This window comes from Lepidochelys olivacea (genome assembly GCF_965140295.1).
Source record: "Lepidochelys olivacea isolate rLepOli2 genome assembly, chromosome: 1".
NCBI classification, from domain to species: domain Eukaryota; kingdom Metazoa; phylum Chordata; order Testudines; family Cheloniidae; genus Lepidochelys; species Lepidochelys olivacea.
Genome location: NC_140411.1, coordinates 153823544 through 153845370, shown reverse-complemented (window position 1 = coordinate 153845370; position 21827 = coordinate 153823544). Strand labels below are relative to the sequence as shown.

General features: G+C 43.0%; 1 protein-coding gene across 7 annotated transcripts in view; it reads left to right on the top strand.

The window, feature by feature from the left end:
* The first annotated feature begins 10139 nt into the window (after positions 1-10139).
* The window catches only part of LOC311530526 (X-linked retinitis pigmentosa GTPase regulator-like), a 91423-nt gene continuing 79735 nt past the window's right edge, over positions 10140-21827 (top strand). For 4 of the 7 annotated variants that reach the window (XM_084647239.1, XM_084647238.1, XM_084647240.1 and 1 more), the window contains exons 1-3: positions 10225-10272; positions 16455-16580; positions 21592-21684. In XM_084647239.1, the coding sequence (XP_084503365.1) occupies positions 10245-10272; positions 16455-16580; positions 21592-21684 (247 nt within the window). In that variant the 5' untranslated portion in view covers positions 10225-10244. Of the gene's footprint in view, positions 10273-15921; positions 16019-16454; positions 16581-21591; positions 21685-21827 lie in introns of all 7 variants that reach the window. The other 3 variants (XM_084647243.1, XM_084647241.1, XM_084647242.1) reach the window with 2 other exon arrangements.

Genomic DNA, 21827 nt, shown 5'->3' with positions numbered 1-21827 from the left:
AACCCAATTTGGGGCCAGATGCTCAAAGTACCTACGCTGATTAGGTGCTTAACTCCCATTGAAATAAAATGAGAGTTAGATACCTAACCTTCTTAAGGATTTTTAAAAATCCCGTTAGACACTTCTCTCTGTCATTAGGCACCTGAATACCTTTGGAAATCTGGCCATTAATTTCTCAGTTCCTCATCTAGGAAATGGGGATAATAATACTTCCCTACCTCATAGGGGTGTTGTGAGGCTAAATAAAGACATTAATGATTATGAAGTACTCAGATACTACAGTGATGGAGGCTGGGGGGGAGGGTGTCTCAGTACCATAGACAGAAGGAAAATTAAGGCTTGTCGACATACAGTCATTTGTTCCCTCAACATTTGGCAGCAGTATTTTAAAACTATAGAATATAATGTGAACTGGCAATAAAAGGGCCCAGTCCAATGTCCACTGAAATCAATGGAAGGACTACAACTTCACCAGTTACAAGCTCAGTAGTGACAAGAGTATTTCAGCTTGTCCTTGAATACAAATGTAGCAGCCTTAGATGCAATCAGGTAATGTGTAATAATAATAATTAATAATATAATAAAGTATAAAAATATTTGTTTCCTCCTCTGTCACTGGGCTTCCTCTTTGACTACTGTATTCGTTTAAAAATACCGAGATGAAAGCAGAATCATCAGCAAACTCATTTTTTATTATATTATTTATATTGCAGCAGCATTTAGCAGCCTTAGTCATGGGCCAGGACCTGCTCTTGCTAGGTACTGTACATGCACTTTTAGAGTATAGATTGCTATATTTTTCTTCAAGCAAGACACGTAATAGGTACAGCTCAATACAATATGCACTGTTGCCAACTCCTATCACTTTATTGCAAGTCTCATGATATTTGGTCTTTTACTTAAAGCCCCAGCTCCTGGAATCAGGAGATTATGTGAGAATTTCAGGATTCATTTTTTTTAAAGTAAGTTTGTAGCCCACATAACTATGGAGAAAAGCTTGAAAATGTGCCCTAGGTGCACCCTGAAAGTTCAGGAATTATAAGGCAAGTAAAAAGAACGTGAAAATATATATCTATATATTGCAATCTCATGATTTTTGGATATCTGACTCATGATTAGTGAATGCTAGGGTTTGGCAGTGCTGAGTATATGCATACATATTATGCACTAGCCAGCTATGAACAAGAACCAGTCTGGATTCTGATCACCCCAGAAACCATTGAAACTTAGTTCTTTGTACCATGTCATCTGACCTCTGATGTTCAGGCAACCTTATGACTTGCATTAGTTACCATGAGCGTTTGTTCCCTATCTCTTTTTGTCTACAGTAGGGGTCGGCAACCTGCGGCATGCGAGCCGATTTTTACTGGCACGCTGCTGCCAGCCGGGGTCCCGGCCACTGCCCCTGCTCAGCCCGCTGCCGGCCTGGGGTTCTGTCTCGTGCTGTAGTGTATTAAATTCCTCCCCGTAGGAATGTGCTACTTGTGGATCACCAGGACTGGCAGCCGTAAGTAGTACACTGTAAGTAACACATTCCTATGGGGAGAAATGTAATACACTACACCAGGGTAGAGAAGGCTGTGCCTCCCCAAACAACCGGCCCACTCCCCGCCCCCTGATTGCCCCCCTCGCAAGCCCTGACCCATCCAACCCCCACTCCCGTGCTCCTTGTTCCCTGACCACCCCCTCCTGGGACCCCCTGCCCACTGACTGCCCTGCTCAGGCTTTTTGTATATTGTAGTAATGGTTAAAAAATGTATGTTAAAAAATACATAGGTCTGATGAAACAAAGTAGTTGTATTTATGTGCTTGTGCTTAATTTGTGTTTTCGATGATTTACCTTCTAAAAAAATCTCGATGTTTCGCACCCACAGAAAGAGCATCTCACACCCCCAGAAAGGGCATTGCGCACCCTAGGTTAAGAACCACTTCACTAAACTGATAAGAACTGCATTTTAATTTAATTTTAATTGAAGCTTTTTAAACATTTTAAAAACCTTGTTTACTTTACATACAACAATAGTTTATTTACATAATATAGACTTACAGAGAGAGACCTTCTAAAAACCTTAAAATGTATTACTGGCACGCGAAACCTTAAATTAGAGTGAATAAATGAAGAGTTGGCACACCACTTCGGAAAGGTTTCAGAGTAACAGCCGTGTTAGTCTGTATTCGCAAAAAGAAAAGGAGTACTTGTGGCACCTTAGCGACTAACCAATTTATTTGAGCATGAGCTTTCGTGAGCTACAGCTCACTTCATCAGATGCATACTGTGGAAACTGCAGAAGACATTATATACACACAGAGATCATGAAACAATACCTCCTCCCACCCCACTCTCCTGCTGGTAATAGCTTATCTAAAGTGATCTGGAAATGGCCCACCTTGATTATCATGCACATTGTAGGGAGAGTGGTCACTTTGGATGAGCTATTACCAGCAGGAGAGTGAGTTTGTGTGTGTATGGGAGTGGGGGGGGGGTGAGAAAACCTGTATTTGTGCTGGAAATGGCCCACCTTGATTATCATGCACATTGTAGGGAGAGTGGTCGCTTTGGATGAGCTATTACCAGCAGGAGAGTGAGTTTGTGTGTGTGGTTTTTGGAGGGGGGTGGGGGGGTGAGAAAACCTGGATTTGTGCTGGAAATGGCCCACCTTGATTATCATACACATTTTAAAGAGAGTGGTCACTTTGGATGGGCTATTACCAGCAGGAGAGTGAGTTTGTGTGTGGGGGGGGGGCGCGGAGGGTGAGAAAACCTGGATTTGTGCTGGAAATGGCCCAACTTGATGATCACTTTAGATAAGCTATTACCAGCAGGAGAGTGGGGCGGGAGGAGGTATTGTTTCATGGTCTCTGTGTATATAATGTCTTCTGCAGTTTCCACAGTATGCATCCGATGAAGTGAGCTGTAGCTCACGAAAGCTCATGCTCAAATAAATTGGTTAGTCTCTAAGGTGCCACAAGTACTCCTTTTCTTTTTGCACTTCTAAAAGGTTGCTGACCGCTGGTCTACAGGGACATGTGATAATGTATGAAGTTTTACTTGATGACCCAGAGTACATTCTGAGGCATGAGGCCCAAGCTGGATGGTGTTTGTTTTATAAAAAAATCATTCACATTATAAAATAAAGTGTAATTTTAAAAACTGACTTAGAAATGGGGTTTTAAATTAGGAACTATATTTTGAGTACCATAATTGTATTTTTATTTACAAACACATTGGTATTAAAAACTGTTTTCCAAACAAAATTACTGCAAGAGCCAAGGCCAACATCCACAACATCCTAACTTCTAGAAAACAGGATTTTCAGGTTTCAGTCAAAACTGAAATGGACAAGATTTCTAATTTACCTTCAGGATCTCTCATATCTTTTCAGTTTCCCTCCTTCTTTTATATCTGATCTGACCATTCTCAAATGACCTCCTCTATGCTAACTTTTTTTCAGCTTAGGCAGACTGGACACTGCTCCCTCTAGAGCCTTTTAATATTGCTCCTGTCAGGGGTCCTTCCCCACTCTGAACTCTAGGGTACAGATGTGGAGACCTGCATCAAAGACCCCCCTAAGCTTATTTTTACCAGCTTAGGTTAAAAACTTCCCCAAGGTACAAACTTTGCCTTGTCCTTGAACAGTATGCTGCCACCACCAAGCGTTTTAAACAAAGAACAGGGAAAGAGCCCACTTGGAGAAGTCTTCCCCCAAAATATCCCCCCAACCCTACACATACCCTTTGCTGGGGAGGCTTGAGAATAATATTCTAACCAATTTATTACAAAATCATCAAAGACCCAAACCCCTCAAAAAATGGAAAAATCAGTCAGGTTCTTAAAAGGACTTTTATTAAAAAAATAAAGAAAGGTAAAAATCACCTCTGTAAAATCAGGATGGAAAATATTTTACAGGGTATTCAGATTCAAAACATGGAGGATCCCCCTCTGGGCAAAAACTTAAAGTTACAGAAAACAGGAATAAACCTCCCTCTTAGGACAGGGAAAATTCACATAAAACAAAAGATAAACTAATCTGCCTTGCCTGGCTTACCTATACTGGTTGCAATATTGGAGACTTGGATTAGGATGGGTTGGAGAAGATGGATTTCTGTCTGGTCTCTCTCAGTCCCAAGAGAGAACAACCACGTAAACAAAGAGCACAAAACAAAAGCCTTCCTCCCCCAAGATTTGAAAGTATCTTGTCCCCTTATAGCGTCAGATGCCAGCCAGGTTAGTTGAGCTTCTTAACCCTTTACAGTTAACAGGATGCTGCCTCTGGCCAGGAGGGATTTTACAGCACTGTATACAGAAAGGTGGTTACCCTTCCCTTTATTTTTATGACAGTCCCATACATCATCAAAAAGAGTTGCTATTGTCCTCCTTTCCAGCCTGTTTGCCCAGAAAACAAGGGCTAGCCCTGAGACTGTTTTAAAAAATGTTTTCTGTTATTCATTCGACCTTGGAATCAAAAACTACTTCCTTTTAATGTTCCAAATTTCATCCCTTTCATAAACTATATTTGGCATCTGACTACCCTCTTTACTTTGCTAAGTAAGTCAAGTTGCAAAGTAATTTGTGTTCATTTATTTGCTTAGTTGAACCTTTGATTCATGGGCGGCGGGTATAATAGGCAGCCTCCCCTGGAACTGCTGTGTCTTCCGGACCCACAGTTGCAGGGTTTTGGGGGGATGTTTTTGATTTATTATGCCCCATGGACTCCAGGGAGATTAGTGATGAACAGAAGTCACACAAATGAGGGTCATTCTTGTCAGTTGCCAGCTTGTGCAGATCAAGGAGTGACCTCTGTAGCCACCCTGGAACCTGCATGGGACATATCAAAAGCTTCTTCTGGACCTGAGAGACACTTTTCCCTTTCGGGCAGCTTGGGGTCTGGGAAGGGCAAGGAGGGGAGATGCAGCTGCAGCTGACCCAGGATTCCTCCAGGCGGGGGGGGAGGGGTGGGCTCGGGGCTTCGGCTGGCCCGGAGCTCCTCTGGGCATGGGGGCCCCAACCGTGTGGGGTGGGGGTTTGCAGGGGGTCTAAGGGCTCCAGCCGCATGGAGGAGGCATTTGGGCCAAAGGGGCAGAGCTGGGGCTAGCCTCCCTGAAGGGGGGCTCCACCCACAGCCCATGCTTTGATTGCTATTTCTCATTTCACCAATGCATCCCATATCTTCTTTTAATCGAGAAATTCCCCACCCAAAAATATTAAAAATGTTATGAGGTGTGGCATGGTTCAGGTGTCTCTGAGGATATTTGTACTGTTTCTTTAAAAGGTGGAGTGTGTATGAGGTGGGGGGAGTGGGGATGATTCTACGCAGAAGCTTGAGAGAGAGAAAATACTGTTTTCCTTATTCTAATCATTCTTCTGGTTCACAGAGAAAGTGGAGAAAGATGCCTTCTCTGATTCTGTACCATTGTTGCATGACATTTATGATGGTCATGGAGCTGTTCTGTAATAATTTATAAATACTGTATGTTGACCTGGTTACTGTCATGTTTACTACTTGAATAAATAGGTTCAGTTTATTGGGGGCTGTAAGGAAAACAAGCAGAAAGGAAAAAGAATGACTCAAGATAAGCCACCCCTCAGCAAACACTTGAGAGGTAAAAGACAACACCTGGTTTCTTAGCTTTAAAGATTTTACTTCTCCCTAGTCAACCTGCAAAACTAGGTTTGTCTTAATGGACCAAAGCTCAGGAATTCAGAAGAACAAAAAAACTCTGGCAGTTTACAAAGGATCTCTCTCTCTCTCTCAAGAAGGCAGTAGCTGTTCAATGAGTTGTTTGGGAGACCAGACTAAGGTGCAGGCACCTCAGGAGTGTCTGAAGAAGTTAGGCTTTCCTAGGCTACCATCAGGGTATAGCAGGGGTTTAGGTAAGGCAGACATGCATGTACACTAAAAATCCTTTTTCTCTGCATACAGTATTTTGTTCCTACACATAAAATAAATAATACTTTGGTTTTCAGAAGACTGCCTGATCATTGTATACCACTGGTCACACACTCCCAAAGTGTGCCAAACCCCACTGGATCTGCTGAGCAAGCACAATTGATAAATGAGGTACTGTAGCCCAGGGCAGAGGCTAAGAGAGGGAAAATTATGGAATTCCATCTGGGATAGGTAAAGGTATAAGGCCTGACAACCGAGGGGGAGCACTCAGAGACCAGGGAGGGGAAAGAGGTGCAGCTAGCCCTGCAACTGTGAAAACATCCACAACTTCATAAAGCAGATATCTGGATTTAGCAGGCCTAATTCTCCTCTCACAGCATTGACTTCAGTGGTGTTACTCTTGATTTACGCTGGTGTTAGAGGAGGAGAATCAGGCCAAATGATTCAAGAAAGCTTTACATACCCTATACATTTTCTCACTTGTTATAGGTTTGTGAAATGCAATATTTTATTACTCACAGATTACACTGCTGTCTTTACAATCACCAATAAGAGAGCTAGAGTTACCATCATATTACTCTAAATGTCTTCTGCCAAAGGCTACATTGCATCACTGGTTATGGAAACATCCCCTTTCATATCTTCTGGACTCAAATCCACAAATGTTATTTGGCAATAGATTGAGAAATTCTGGTTATTTTATTTCTTCACTATGCCCTAGCCTGGTCTGTCATCCTCTAAAGGGACAAAGCAGCCCTAAAGTTGATATCCTCATCAACTGCTCCCCCATTCTCCTCGCTTGTTGACTACTTGCTGTAAGTAATCTTGTTCCAAGAAAACTGCTAATTCTACAGCTGTCATATATGTCAGGGGGAAGCTGATGATTGAAGAATGTGGGCAACTCTGTTAAAGTGTTCAGAGACTCTTCTGATACATGTGATGGAGATATTTAACTAAAATCAAAAGTGGAAGAGAGTATTTGTTAAAAATGCAAGTGTGAAAAAAAACTTTCATAGCCTATTCTGCCACAAATATTCTCTAAAGTACCTTTCCGTTTTGTTTTCACTCAACTTTTAGTGTTGCTGAGTTTGAAAATTGACATCTTAACAGTTGGAAAAGCAAATCTTTCTCACTTAATGTACAAGCTTAATATTTGAGAATAACAGGAAAATAAAGCTGCAAATGAGCAACCTGGCTAGTTTGGAAACACCTTTTAATAAAATATGAGCTCAGAACAAATGGGAAAAACTAAGGCTACGTCTACACTGTGCACCTTACAGTGACCAGGGAGATTGACGTGTTCTCCGACTGGTTTTTGAATGTTATAATTCTTGACGTCTGATTTGTGTCCATATATTCTTTTACGTAGAGACTGTCCAGTTTGACCAATGTACATGGCAGAGGGGCATTGCTGGCACATGATTGCATATATCACATTGGTGGATGTGCAGGTGAACGAGCCTCTGATAGTGTGGCTGATGTGATTAGGGCCTGTGATGGTATCCCCTGAATAGATATGTGGACACAGTTGGCAACGGGCTTTGTTGCAAGGATAGGTTCCTGGGTTAGTGGTTCTGTTGTGTGGTATGTGGTTGCTGGCGAGTATTTGCTTCAGGTTGGGGGGCTGTCTGTAAGTAAGGACTGGCCTGTCTCCCAGGATCTGTGAGAGTGATGGGTCATCCTTCAGGATAGGTTGTAGATCCTTGATGATGCGTTGGGGAGGTTTTAGTTGGGGGCTGAATGTGATGGCTAGTGGCGTTCTGTTATTTTCTTTGTTGGGCCTGTCCTGTAGTAGGTGACTTCTGGGTACTCTTCTGGCTTCGTCAATCTGTTTCTTCACTTCAGCAGGTGGGTGTTGTAGTTGTAAGAACGCTTGATAGAGATCTTGTAGGTGTTTGTCTCTGTCTGAGGGGTTGGAGCAAATGCGGTTGTATCGCAGAGCTTGGCTGTAGACAACGGAAGGTCTGGAAGAAAGCTGGAGGCATGTAAGTAATCTCCCTGGTCACTCGAGTACAGACCTAAAAGTGGCAATACTACAACAACAAAACTTCAAAACCAGACTCCAACGAGAAACTACTGAATTGGAATTCATTTGCAAACTGGACACCATTAAATTAGGCCTGAATAAAGACTGGGAGTGGATGGGTCATTACACAAAGTAAAAACTATTTCCCCTTGCTTATTTCCCCCCCCTACTTTTACTCACACCTTCTTGTTAACTGTTGTAAATGGGCCATCCTGATTATCACTACAAAAGGTTTTTTTTCTCCTGCTGATAATAGCTCACCTTAACTGATCACTCTTGTTATAGTGGGAATGGCAACACCCATTTTTTCATGTTCTGTGTGTATATCTATATCTATCTTCCTACTGTATTTTCCACTGCATGCACCAGATAAAGTGGGTTTTAGCCCACAAAAGCTTATTTTCAAATACATTTGTTAGTCTCTAAGGTGCCACAAGTACTCCTCATTCTTTTTGCTGATACAGGCTAACACGGCTACCACTCCGAAACTTAACACCCTTAGGTTTTGTCTTCTCCGCATCTGCACAGTTAATATGGGTGACTGGTTCCTGGGTCTGATCACCTGGTTTAGCCTTTTAGCCCATGGGAGTGCCCACAGCACTGTGTATATGTGTTACTGTGCCCTCCCTGTTTCTGCACTTCCTCAGCCATGTGGCTGGGGCCATGCGCCAGGGCTCTCTGTACAGAGATGTTCTGAGTGGGATTCTTTCCCGGTTGATTGCCTGAGAGCTTGTCTGGCCAGGGGGAGGGGGGCACTGAAGAACTATCAGTCCTGGCGCTATCCCCCCTGCATGCATACAGCCGCAGTCCCAGTAAAAGTGAAGCCTGGCTCCTAACTGTAAGCGAGGGAATAGTCCCGCTATTGTGGGGAACTTTCCTGGCTTCTGCACTACCCCGGTGAAGTGGGCTAGCGAAAGGATCTGAGTCCTTGCTCCCACTTCCTTTACCCAGAGGCCTCCCTGCCCTTGAGGACTCCCCTTCCGTTCCCCCGTCTGGCAAAGTCCTCGTAACCCCAACAAGGCTGCACCCAGGATTCCTGTGGGGCTCGATCCCCAACCCTGCTGTGGTCACCTAGGACAGCGGTTAGGGTGTCCCCACTCCAGGGTACTCTCTCTGCACTGGGCACTTCTCTGACCCACTGATCATTACATACAATTTAAAGCAAATGCAAGTTATTTAATCAACAATTAATTTGAAAAAGAGTAACGAAAAATGGGAAAGGTTAAAGGAAACACATCACCCCACTCTGTGGCAGGGAACATCACAAACAGTGTCTCTGGAATGTCAGGGCAGTTCGCAGTTTGTTCCTTGTAAATCCCAGGCCTCCTTCTCAGGCCCTGGCTGTGCTGCAGGGATGCTGTGGGTTGGACACTCACTCTGGTGGTGGCCACATGCTCTCACGCTCTAGGTGGCAGGACCCTTCTTCCCAGCATTGCCCCCGCCCTGCCAGGGTTACCAATCCCCCCCCATGAGTCTGGCCTGCAGAGCCTCCTGGCTGAGGGGTCTCCCTGTGCTGGACCCACTGCCCAAGGTCCCCCCTCGCTCTCCCCAGCTGCTCAGGACACCTGGCTCCAGACTGCCCCAGCCCCAGCGCCAGCCCCACTCTGCTGCTGCTCTGCCTCCAGCTCCCTGGGCTGCTTCTCTGGCCCCTCTGGCTCTGGTTGCTGCAGCTCTGCTCCCAGGACAGGGGCTGCTCTCGCTGCATCTAGCCCACCTCTGCTCCCCAGCTCAGCTGGGCCCCACTCTGTCTGACCCAGGCAAATCCAGCTCACACAGAGGAGGGGACCTCCGTGGCCTCCTGACTCTCTGATTAGCCTGCCCACCCTGTCATTCAGGCTGACCTGGAGCATTGGCCTCTCCCCATTGTTCCTGGGGACTGTCAGTCTCAGGGTCCTGATTCCCCATCGACCCTTCCCCCTTTTTAGTATTGGGAGCTAGCAACCAAAACGCCCACCCTGACTGTTAGGAAGGGGGCAACAGTCCCCTGACGTAACCCTCCTGCGGGGTGACTGCGCCAGCCAGGGCTGCACCCCCACAGCTCAGGGCTGGGGGGGCTGCTGTCTGCGGAGAGGAGCCAGGTTTGGGCAGGCACGTGGCTGGGAGCCGGGGTTCACGGGGCAGCCAAGACCTGGCCTGAGAGCCCAGCAGGGCTGAAAACCCTGCAACCAGCCCGCCCGCCCCACCGCCCCGCGAGCCGGGCCGCGCTTGCGGCTCGCCCCGGCCGGCAGGGGGCGCGCGCGGGGGCTCTCTATGGCCGGGCCCCGCCTCCCGTTGCCAGTGGCAGGAGGTTTGTTTACTTCCGGGACCCGCCCCCGCCCCCCGCAGCCGCCATGGGGGAGGCGGAGGAGCCGGTGCCCGGTGAGTCTCCCGGGTCCCTGCGGGGTGTGGGTCGCTCGTCCGCTGTGTCCCAGCCGCGGCCCGCCCCGAAACGCGGGCAGCCCCTGTGTGAGCAAAGCGCCCCCGGGGCGGGGGCGGCTCCGTCCCGTGCTCGGCTTCCCCCGGGCTTCAACCCCCCGCCCGGGCGCTGCGGTGCCTGAGTGTTTCCGCGGAAGGATCCGGACTCCCGTGTCCGGGCCGCCCGGGGGCTGCGGGGCGGGACCTACAGTGGCCCTCCCCTGGGGGCTGCCGGCGGCGCCGGGGCCCGGGCGAGCCCGGCTGCGGCCCCCCAGTTCTCTCGCCCCGGGCTTGGCCGGGCCGGCGGCGGGGCGGGCCCGGGGTTGGCACGTTTCTTTGGGGCCCCTGCGCAGCCTGTTGCTCGAAGTGCGTGTCCCATCCCCGCTGAATGTCTGGCGTGTACCTTGGGCAATTTGGGCCACGCTTTGGCCTCTTGAGAGCTAGCAAGAGTTGCAGCGCCTAGTACAGATAGTTCATTTTTATCCTCACTAGTGCTAGGTATTATCGGTTTTCATGCTACAGATCATAAGAGAACTGCGGGCTGAGGTTACATGCAAGTGGCCCCCGCCCTCCACCCCCAGCCCCATCATAGTAGCACACAATCATACGGATTTAGTCTTCTAATGCTTTTTTCTGAGAAGCATCACACTCGCCTCTACTGAAGAAAGGTATCAGCCCAGGTGGACCATTGGACCCTCCTGGTATGGTGTTCCTTATGTAATTCCATATAAAACTGTTTATTCTATGGGTTTGGTTTTTTTCAGGCAAATGACAAAATAAAGTGTCTGTTGCAGAGCAACTGCTGTCATGTACAGAATGTGTTCAGTCAAGAAAAAAAGATTTTAGGCAAAGAAAATGTTGCCCCCAGAAACTAATAAAACACATTTAAAATCTTATCATGACTATTTTCCAGCTGGTAAAGAATGTGGCTTAGTCTACGACATTTTATAATAATGTCAATTGGAGTTAAAATATCTGCATATTCTTACTATGTATTAAGAACAGCCATACTGGGTCAGACCAATGGTCCATGTAGCCCAGTATCCTGTCTTCTGACAGTGGCCAATGCCAGGTGCCCCAAAGGGAATGAACAGAACAGGTAATCATCAAGTGATCCATCCCCTCTCACCCATTCCTAGCATCTAGCAAACAGAGGCTAGGGACACTTCAGAGCATGGTTTTGCACCCCTGCCCATCCTAGCTAATAGACATTGATGGACCTATCCTCCATGAACTTATCTAGTTCTTTTTTTGAACCCTGTTATAGTATTACAAGCTGTATTGTTATCCTGGGAAATATGAAGATATTTACTAAATTGCTAAATTTAGTATCAAATAAATTTTAAAAGTATGTGTGTTTTATGATGTAATTACCCGATGCAGTGCAAATTGTGACTCCCTCTGCCTTTTTTGTATGTATTGTATTGAGAATACAGTAAAAGCTGTTTTATCTGGCACATCACCAACCAGAAAGCTTCACTGAAATTCCGGTTTATAGTCTGGTTGGTTTGGGGCTGGTAGGGGGTTGGGGTGTGGGAGTGGGTGTGGAATGCGGGGTGTGGGAGAGAGTTTGGGTGGGGGAGGGGGCTCAGGGCACGGGAGGGGGTGTGTGGTGCCAGATCCGGGGAGCGCTCACCTCAGGTGCTCCCTGCAAGTGGCGACCTGTCCCGGCTGTTCCTAGGTGGAGGCACAGCAGGTGGCTCTGCGTGCTGCCCCCACCCTGAGTGCTAGCTCCACAGCTCCCATTGGCTGGGAACCACGCCCAATGGCAGCTGCAGGGGTGGAGCCTGCAGGCAGAGGCAGTGTGTGGAGCAGTCTGCCATGCCTCCTCCTAGGAGCAGCCAGGACAGGTCACCACTTGCGGGGAGTCGTCTGAGATGAGTGCCCCACAGATCCGGCACCCCGCACCCTCTCCCATGTCCCAACCCGCTGCCCCGAGCCCCCTTCTGCAGCCAAACTCCCTCTCAGAGCCTGCGCCCTGCACTCCTGCTGCACCCAAACTGCCTACCTCTTAGTTAACTGGCATTTTTCACTTACTGGCAACCCCCGTTCACCCAACATGCTGGGAAAAAAAAGTTTTTACTGCGTGTGTGTGTGTGTGTGTGTATATATATATATATTCAGCCATAGGGCTCTTAACTGAACAAAATATGTTACTATTCAGCTTGGCAGACACTTCTACCCTGGTATTAATGTCAAGGGCATCACTCTAAGCATATCCAAATGACATGGAAAATGGACACCTCTCTGTAGGGGGACAAATGCAAAAACTAAGACCACACTTTTGGTTAATATTTATTAGTTCAAGAGTAGCATTGTGGATATAGTAAAAAAAAGATACTTGTAATAGATTCCAAGGCCTGAAGGGACCATTGTGATCATCTAGTCTGACTTCCTGTGTAACACGAACCACAGCACTTCCCCACAATAGTTCCTAAAGCATATCTTTTAGAAAAACATTCAATCTTGATTTAAAAGTGGCAAGAGATGGAGAGTCCACCAGGACCCTGGGTGAATTGTTCCAGTGGTTAATTACTCTCACTGTTAAACTTATTCCAGTCTGAATTTGTCGAGCTTCAATTTCCAACCATTAATCATGTTATCCCTTTCTCTGCTAGATTGAAGAGCCCATTATAAAATGTTTATTCCCCAGGTAGATACTTATCGACTGTAATCAAATCACCCTTAGCCTTTTCTTTGTTAAGTTAAATAGATTGAGCTCTTTGAGTCTGTCACTATAAAGCATGATTTCAAATCCTTTAATCATTCTTATGGTTCTTCTCAAAACCCTTTCCAATTCATCAACATCCTTCTTGAATTATGGGCACCAGAAATGGACACAGTATTCCAGCAGCAGTCGCACCAGTGCCAAATATAGAGGTAAAATAACCTCTCTGTTCCTACTCAAAATTCCTTTATTTATACATTCCAAAATTGCATTAGCAGTTTTGGGCACATCACCACCCTGGGAGCTCACATTCTGCTGGTTGTCCACCAGAACCTCCACATCTTTTTCAGAGTCGTTGCTTCCCACAAGAGAGCCCCCCATCCTGTACCTACAGCCTACATTCTTTGTTCCTGGGTATATACATTAGTTGTATAAAAATGCATATTGTTTGCTTGCCCCCAGTTGACCAAGCGCTCAAGATTGCTCAGAACCAGGGACCTGTCTTCTTCATTATTTACCACCCAATTTTTGTGTCATCTGTATACTTACCAGTGATGATTTTATGGCTTCTTCCAGATCATTGATACAAATGTTAAATAGCACAGGGCCAAGAACTGATCCCTGCAGGACCCCACTAGAAACACACCTGCTCTATGATGATTCCCCATTTACAATCACATTTTGAGACCTATCAGTTAGCCATTTTTAATCCATTTAATGTGTGTCTTGTTAATTTTATATCATTCTAGTTTTTTAATCAAAATTTCATGTGGTACCAAGTCAAATGCCTTACAGAAATCTGTCTGTTACACCAAAACTATTTTAATCAACCAAATTTGTAATCTCATAAAGAAAATCTTAAATTAGTCTGGCCGGGTCTGTTTTCCCTAATCCCATATTGATTTGCATTAAGTATGTTACCCTCCTTATTTCTTTATTAGAGACCTGTATCAGCCATTTCACTATCCTGGCTGGGATTGATGTCATATTGACAGGCCTATAATTACTCAGGTAATCCCGTTTATGTTTGTAAAAACTGACATATTAGCTTTCTTCCAGTCTTCTGGAACTTCCCCAGAGCTCCTCAGCCATCTGTTTTAAAACTCTTGGATGCAAGTTATCTAGACCTGAAGTTTTAAACACGTCTGACTTTAGTAGATTCTGTCTAACATCCTCCAGAGATACTAGTGGAATGGAAAGATTGTTATCATGATGTGATGAAACTATATCATCTGTTTTTTCCTCAAATACAGAACAGAAATATTTATTGAACACTGGTGCCTTTTTTGCATTATTGATAATTCTACCGTTTCCATCTTGTAATGGACCAGTACCATTCTCAGAATTCTTTTTGTTTCTAATATATTTTTAAAAACTCCTTCTTATTAGCCTTAGCTCTGCAGGCCATTGATTTCTTCTTGCGTACCTTTGCTTCCCTTATCAGTTTTATACAATCCCTAACTTCTGATTTAAATGTATTGCCATCAGCTTCCCCATTCTTCCATTTGTTTTATACTTACTTTTTTTTTTTATAGCTGCCTTCACTTCCTGTCTAAACCCGGTCATTTTTTAAATCAATATGGCCTTCTTCCTCAATTTGTGGATTTTTTGGGCCTCTCGTAAAGTGTTCTTAAACGATTCTTAAATGTCCTTAAATTTGTCCTCCCAATTGATTTGGCTCATAATTGTTTTCAGCTTTGTGAAACTGGCCCTATTAAAGCACCAAGTATATATATTACTGGTCTGGACTTTATTCTGTTTGAACATTATAATTGTGATCAAGTCATGATCACTTGTATCTAAGCTACCATTAATTTTTAGTTCTGTGATCAGTTCCTCTTTATTCTGTTTAGACAAAGTCTAATCATGAATTCCCCCACACTGGGTGCAACACTTTTTGAATTAGGAAATTGTCATCTATAATTAAGGCTAAGATTATGTTACGGAAGTCACGTATTCTGTAACATTTTCTGCTTCTGTCTTGGGACATTTGGGGCTGAAAATGTCAGCTTGCCGGGGCCCTGGAGCTATGAGCCACAATGGGTGGTGGGGGCCCCCTGCAGATCCCAGCTGCCAGGGGGATGGGACTCGGAGCTCCAATCTGCTACAGGTGGTGGGGCCCCTGGAGCTCTGAGCTGGCAGCGATGGTAGAGCTGTCAGCTGTAGTGGAGGTGGGTACTGGACCCCCTTCCCCATTTTTTCATTCTCCTGCACTAATGCTAGCTTTCAGTAGAGAAAGCTATGAAAATCTCAAAGCTCTGTGGGCAGCAGATGCAGTTCTGGATGGTCTCCTGAACAAAATGATGTGTAAAGTAAGCATATTCTTCCTAAGTACAGGGAAAACTTCTTTAAGAAGACTTAAATGTTGAGCATTAGAAATTGAAGCTAAGAAACAAAGTTGGGAATGTCGGGGAGAATAGCATAATAGAAAGCATTGCATTTATTAATTTTCAATGTAAGCAATATCTCTAGAACTATATGACAGTATTTTACAGGAATAGCCATGAACATTACTTCATCCATTACTGTGTGTGTGTGTATAGGCATGAGGGGTGTGTGTGTGTGTTTTTGTATGTATAGGGCTTTCACTTTTCAAAACAATGAAAATTCTTTTTGCGGAAGAATGGTGTAATGGTTAAAGCACAGGACTCACAGTTAGGAGATCTGAGTTCTGGTCCTGGTTCTGGCTTTTCACAGTCTTCCTGCATGATGTTGGGCAAATCCTTCAATTTATATGTCCATTGTAGCACAATAAGCTTGAGATTCTTTTGTTCTCCAAAGTGGGAAGAATTATGAGTGTAAAAAATAAAGATCTCCAGGGTTGGATTTTTTTTTTTTTAAAGATCATAATTTTAAAATGGAAGTTGGTTTTGGCAGCCCTAGTTTTCAAGGGCTGAGAGTCTTGCTTTTAGGGGGCAGTTTTTAGAGCAAATGTATCTTTTCAGATGAGTGAGGAAGAGTGGTCAGATTTGGAGCCTGTCAACCTTTTCAGTGTCTCTGTCTAATCCAATTTGGAAAACCTGTTTGAATTCAAGTGTAAACGTAAGTGAGATTATTATTTTTTGTCTCAGCCTGCTTTCAGGTTGAGCTTTTTGTGTTTTACTTTTTTGGGTCAAATTTTTCATTTTTTTAAGCCCTCTTACATATGGCAATATTGCCGTATTTCTTAGAGGATAGTGGTAAAGGACAAAAGAACTTAGTTATATTCTTAAAGAAAAATATATCTACATCTGTATCTAATCTATTAGCAAAGCCCATGAGACTAGGAAGGAATGGAGGGAAGAAAATGTGATCCTAAAAATGGTAGCCTTGAGGAAGCTGACTGAGAGAAACCACCAGATCTTGAAGAGAATTAAAGAAATAAGAAAAGACGGTGGAAAATAAAAAGGATGCTTGGATTAATGGGAAGTTACTATTTTGGATAAATGAGGTATAACTAATTTGCACTAATACTGAAACTGTCTTATTTATGTTTTAGAATCCGGTGCTGTTTTCACATTTGGAAAAAGCAAATTTGCCGAAAATATTCCTAGCAAGTTCTGGTTTAAAAATGACAAGCCTTTGTATATGTCATGTGGAGATGAACATACTGCTATTGTTACAGGTTAGTATCAACACAGTTTAAGGAACATGTTTTTAATACACGGCTTGTAAATGTATCGCTTAGTTTCACGTCTTTGGTAGTATTATAAACAAACAATCCCCTCCCCCCGTTCTTTGAAGGAGTGCCTTCATTCCCATTGAAGTCTCAGAATTTAATTCCCAGTGCACACTAAACAGGAGATGCCTGATGCCCCACATGAATGAGTCTTTGGTGCATAATGACAGTATTGGATCAAAATAAGAACGGCCATATTGGGTCAGACCAATGGTCCATCTAGCCTGGTATCCTGAGCAGATGTTTTCAGAGAACTATCCACAATGGCCCCAAGATCTCTTTCATGGCTGGTAACAACTAATTTATACCCCCTTATTTTGTAGGTATAGCTGGGATTATGTTTTCCAATGTGCATTATTTTGCATTTATCAACATTGAATTTAATCGGCCATTTTGTTTCCCAGTCACCCGTTTAATGAGATCTCTTTTTAACTCTTCAGTCAACTTTGGACTTAACTATCGTCTGCAAACTTTGCCATTTCACTGTTTACCCCTTTTTTCAGATCATTTATGAATATGTTGTACAGCACAGATCCCAGTATGTATCCTTGGGGGACCCTGCTGTTTATCTCTCTCCACCATGAAAATTGACCATTTATTCCTACCCTTTGTTTCCTGACTTTTAACCAGTTACTGATCTATGAGAGGACCTTCCCCCCCAGCTATCAAAATGAATTAAATCAACTTGAAAAAGAACACTGAGACTGACTGTCAAGGTTCCTCCCCCACTCTGAACTCTAGGGTACAGATGTGGGGACCTGCATGAAAAACCTCCTAAGCTTATCTTTACCAGCTTAGGTCAAAACTTCCCCAAGGTACAAAATATTCCACCCTTTGTCCTTCGATTGGCCGCTACCACCACCAAACAAATGCTGGTTACTGGGGAAGAGCTGTTTGGACACGTCTTTCCCCCCAAAATACTTCCCAAAACCTTGCACCCCACTTTCTGGACAAGGTTTGGTAAAAAGCCTCACCAATTTGCCTAGGTGACTACAGACCCAAACCCTTGGATCTGAGAACAATGAAAAAGCATTCAGTTTTCGTACAAGAAGACTTTTAATAGAAATAGAAGTAAATAGAAATCACCTCTGTAAAATCAGGATGGTAGATACCTTACAGGGTAATTAGATTCAAAACATAGAGAACCCCTCTAGGCAAAACCTTAAGTTACAAAAAAGATACACAGACAGAAATAGTTATTCTATTCAGCACAATTCTTTTCTCAGCCATTTAAAGAAATCATAATCTAACACATACCTAGCTAGATTACTTACTAAAAGTTCTAAGACTCCATTCCTGGTCTATCCCCGGCAGAAACAGCATATAGATAGACACACAGACCCTTTGTTTCTCTCCCTCTTCCCAGCTTTTGAAAGTATCTTGTCTCCTCATTGGTCATTTTGGTCAGGTGCCAGTGAGGTTACCTTTAGCTTCTTAACCCTTTACAGGTGAGAGGATTTTTTTCTCTGGCCAGGAGGGATTTCAAAGGGGTTTACCCTTCCCTTTATATTTATGACACTGACAGTGTCTAATAACTATTCTTAAATAGAGAAAGTTTATGTAGTGGAGATAATCAGGACGTGAACTGAAAATGAACCTGGAGGGTTGTTTTTTGTTTGAGAAGCAATGCTGAATGTAACTAGCAAAGGTCAATATGAATCCTTATCTGAAACTTAATATTCAAGATGTTATATGTTTAAAATTAAAACTTTTTGGAGTTATAAATTATATGTGAACAGAAAATAACTCTAAACATTTTAATAAATGATACTACTACTATGGTAAATTACAACAACAACACAGAAAAAGTTTTGATGGAGCATAGTAAACACACTTTTAATAAAAATCTCATTTTTGATTCTTTGAAATGCTAGTAGCAGTAACCAACAAAGAATTAGAGTCCTGTCTGAACTAATGCAAAAGAGACTACAGTTTAATTGGCGATCATGTCAGTTAAATATATTGGCAGTTCATCTCATGTAAATGCCAGCATTAAAAAAATAGGAAATGGAATTTTGAAACCAAAAATTCATGATGCATTTTCAGAGTAGATTTTTATTCTGAGGTAGAATTCTCCCCATCTGCCACCCTAGGACGTTTGAAATAGGTGTTCCCCCTTGTTACTTCTGTGTTGCTTAAATGTTTTCTCATTATATAGGTGTTTGAGAATATCCTGTCTGTCCCCATGCTAGGCTGCTTTTCGTTTGTATGTTGGGTAATTGGGATTTGTGAAAAACAAGTGTTCTAACAATGAAAATGCTTTTATGCCTTTATAACAGACTGTTTTTTCACTACAACACATTTTTCAAAGTATTTACTGCACAGCAGGGTTTTTCCAGTCTAACTTCAGAGACAGTGATACTGCGATTTAATTATACTTGACCAAAACTTCAAAGTATTTTTTCAAGTTGTGGAAGTTTTATTAAATAGTTTGTATTTACCACTTAACATTTCTGATAAGCTAAACTTTTATTTTTATTCTTCTCTAACTTTATTGGCAAGACATTACATTGGGAAAGGGTGACCATTACCAAAAAAACAACCCTTCCCAACAGTTGTTTTCGGGCTTTGTGTGTTAAGAATTATGTGGGTTTTAAAGCTGTACAATGATGTTAAAAATCTTTTAAAAACTATATGTTTATAATGTAGAATAAGTGCTTTTGCTATGTACTTCAAAAATGAAAAATGACTGACTTATACACTTCGAAAAAGTCAGAGTTTCTGTAACCCAAACTCAAAACCTTCACTGGGGAACCAGATTGTTGAAGCACAAAACAGCTGCAAGTTAGGTGAGTGTACATGCGGGATCATGGATGTGAGCTGTGCTGGTTTTAACAGTCAAGGCGGCTAAGGCAGAAGTTCACACCTTCTAGCTGCTGTGTAGACATACTCATTCACAGTGCTTCCCAATAGGAGGAGCAGAGTGCACTCCTGCTGAAGCTCCATAAAGCTCTGACAGATGGGGGTTCATCAGAGAACGGCCATGGCAACTGACTTTTCAGCTGTCTTAGCTCTGCTTGAGCCAGCATGCTAAAATAGCACTGTGGCTGCGGTGGCAAGGGTAACAGCTTGGTCTAGCCACCTGATTACAGTCCTCCCTGGCCCCGGATATGTACTCATGCAGCTAGCAAGAGCCACTGTCGGTGCCATCAGAGCCACGCTGCTATTCTAAGCATGCTAGCTCCAGCAGAGCTTGAACATGTATGCTGTGTAGACGTACCCTCCCAGCTGCTGTGTAGACGTACCCTCCCAGCTGCTGTGTAGACGTACCCTCCCAGCTGCTGTGTAGACGTACCCTTGTATACAAGGAACTTTGCTAGAGCAGGTATTGTAATTTACACCTTGCTATGCCAACTTTGCTAAATTTGGTCCATGGTATTACACAAGATCACCATTTAAAAAAATAAATGTTTTCAGCATTAAGCAAACGGTCAAATGGAGCTGTTTAATCTTCATATGTGTCTGAAAAGGATGCTGTTAGGTTTTTCAAATTGTTGATCTGCTACTCTTCCATCTTCAATCTATGGATCTATTGTTTGAAATCACTTGTCTATTTGTAAACTGATTGAGCCCGTAAAGTTAATGAAAAACTCGTCTACTAATTTCTTGAAAAATGTGATTCTGGCATTATTTCTTAGCTAAGTTTTGTAGTATAGCTTTTACATTGTAGGCTTACAGAACTGTCTGAATGTAAGAGGTTTTTAATATATCCTTTCGGTAAATATTACATCCAGATGCTAAATCTAATTCACAGGAGAACACACTCTTCTGGGAACAAGGCATACGGCAGACACATGTTCAAGGAGGAACCCACACAATATGTGGCCATATTTATATAAGTTAAATACAGACAATGTTCTGCAGAAGTTCAAATTTGGAAAATCTCTCCCACGGGCCAAATTGTGCATATACGTCTGTAGAAATCACAGGGAAAATTTTGACACGCACAAAAAACTAAACCGAAAGAAAACAAACAACCCTCCACCCCCAAACAACCTCTTACTGTGCTTTCATAGGGCCAAAATCTGGACATTGTATAAACTGTACAAAATGCAGGCATGTAAATGTGGAAGAAGTATATGCACCCTATTCTGACTTTCATCAGTCACCTGCACAGATTACTCATTTTTCCTATCTAGAATTATTTGCTTGTTCACGTGTCCATACTGTTGCTGTGTAAATAGATGCAGAGAGACCGTGTTTCTTAATCCATAGGTCCTGTCCAAGAATACTTCTCCATTTTGTGTCATGGAGGTTCTGTGGAACAGCCTATCAATAGTGTATGTAGGGGAAACTATAACTGAAATAAACAACTTCTGCCTTATGTGCCCTCTTCTGAGTGCTGGTTTTCTGGCAGATGTCTGTGTACAGTGGCCTGTTAAAATTTGGCTGATATTACTGAAAAGATCTGCCAAAAAAAATCATCAAAAGTGTAGAATTTGGCCTCAAGAATGCATTCACCACAGCCAAATTGTTGTCCATAACAAAACAGTCTCAGACACTTTTTAGGATGTGGACAATTGAGACAAAGTAAATTGTTATGGATAACAAAGCAAACTGTTTTGTTATGGAGAAGGCTGTCGCAGCCATGACACAAACAAGGGTGTTTTTTTTTCCTTTTTTTTTAAAGCCATTCTGACTACTAACTGTGGCTGACCAACTACACAGCAAGCCTGTGATGTTAATTTGTAGAAAAAATTCAATTCCGTCCATGTGTATTGTAATTGACTATATTTTTGAAAATAGTCTGTTAGTTAAATATTAAATAGTGTTAAACAATTTAATTGTAAAATAAAGAATATTTAACTTCATTCATAATTTCCCTTACAAAAAGCTTTAATAATAATTAATTTATTGTGTGCCATGAGTTGATGGCCATCCTTAATTATGGTCTTCTGTAAAGTTGCTGCATATTCAAACACTTTTATGAGTTCCGACTGATGTCTTTATTTTGCAGGAAATGGTAAACTTTACATGTTTGGCAGCAATAACTGGGGCCAGTTAGGACTAGGAACAAAGAATACTATCAACAAGCCAACTTGTATAAAAGGTTTGTCTTATTTTCTTCTTTGGCTTTTTGATAGATGGCTTGATGAAAAAGTGATTTATAGTATCAATTTCCAAATTAAATACAAGGTCCCTATTTGATCTTCCGTCACCTCACGATTCTAGGTCTTATGGATTTTGAGGACT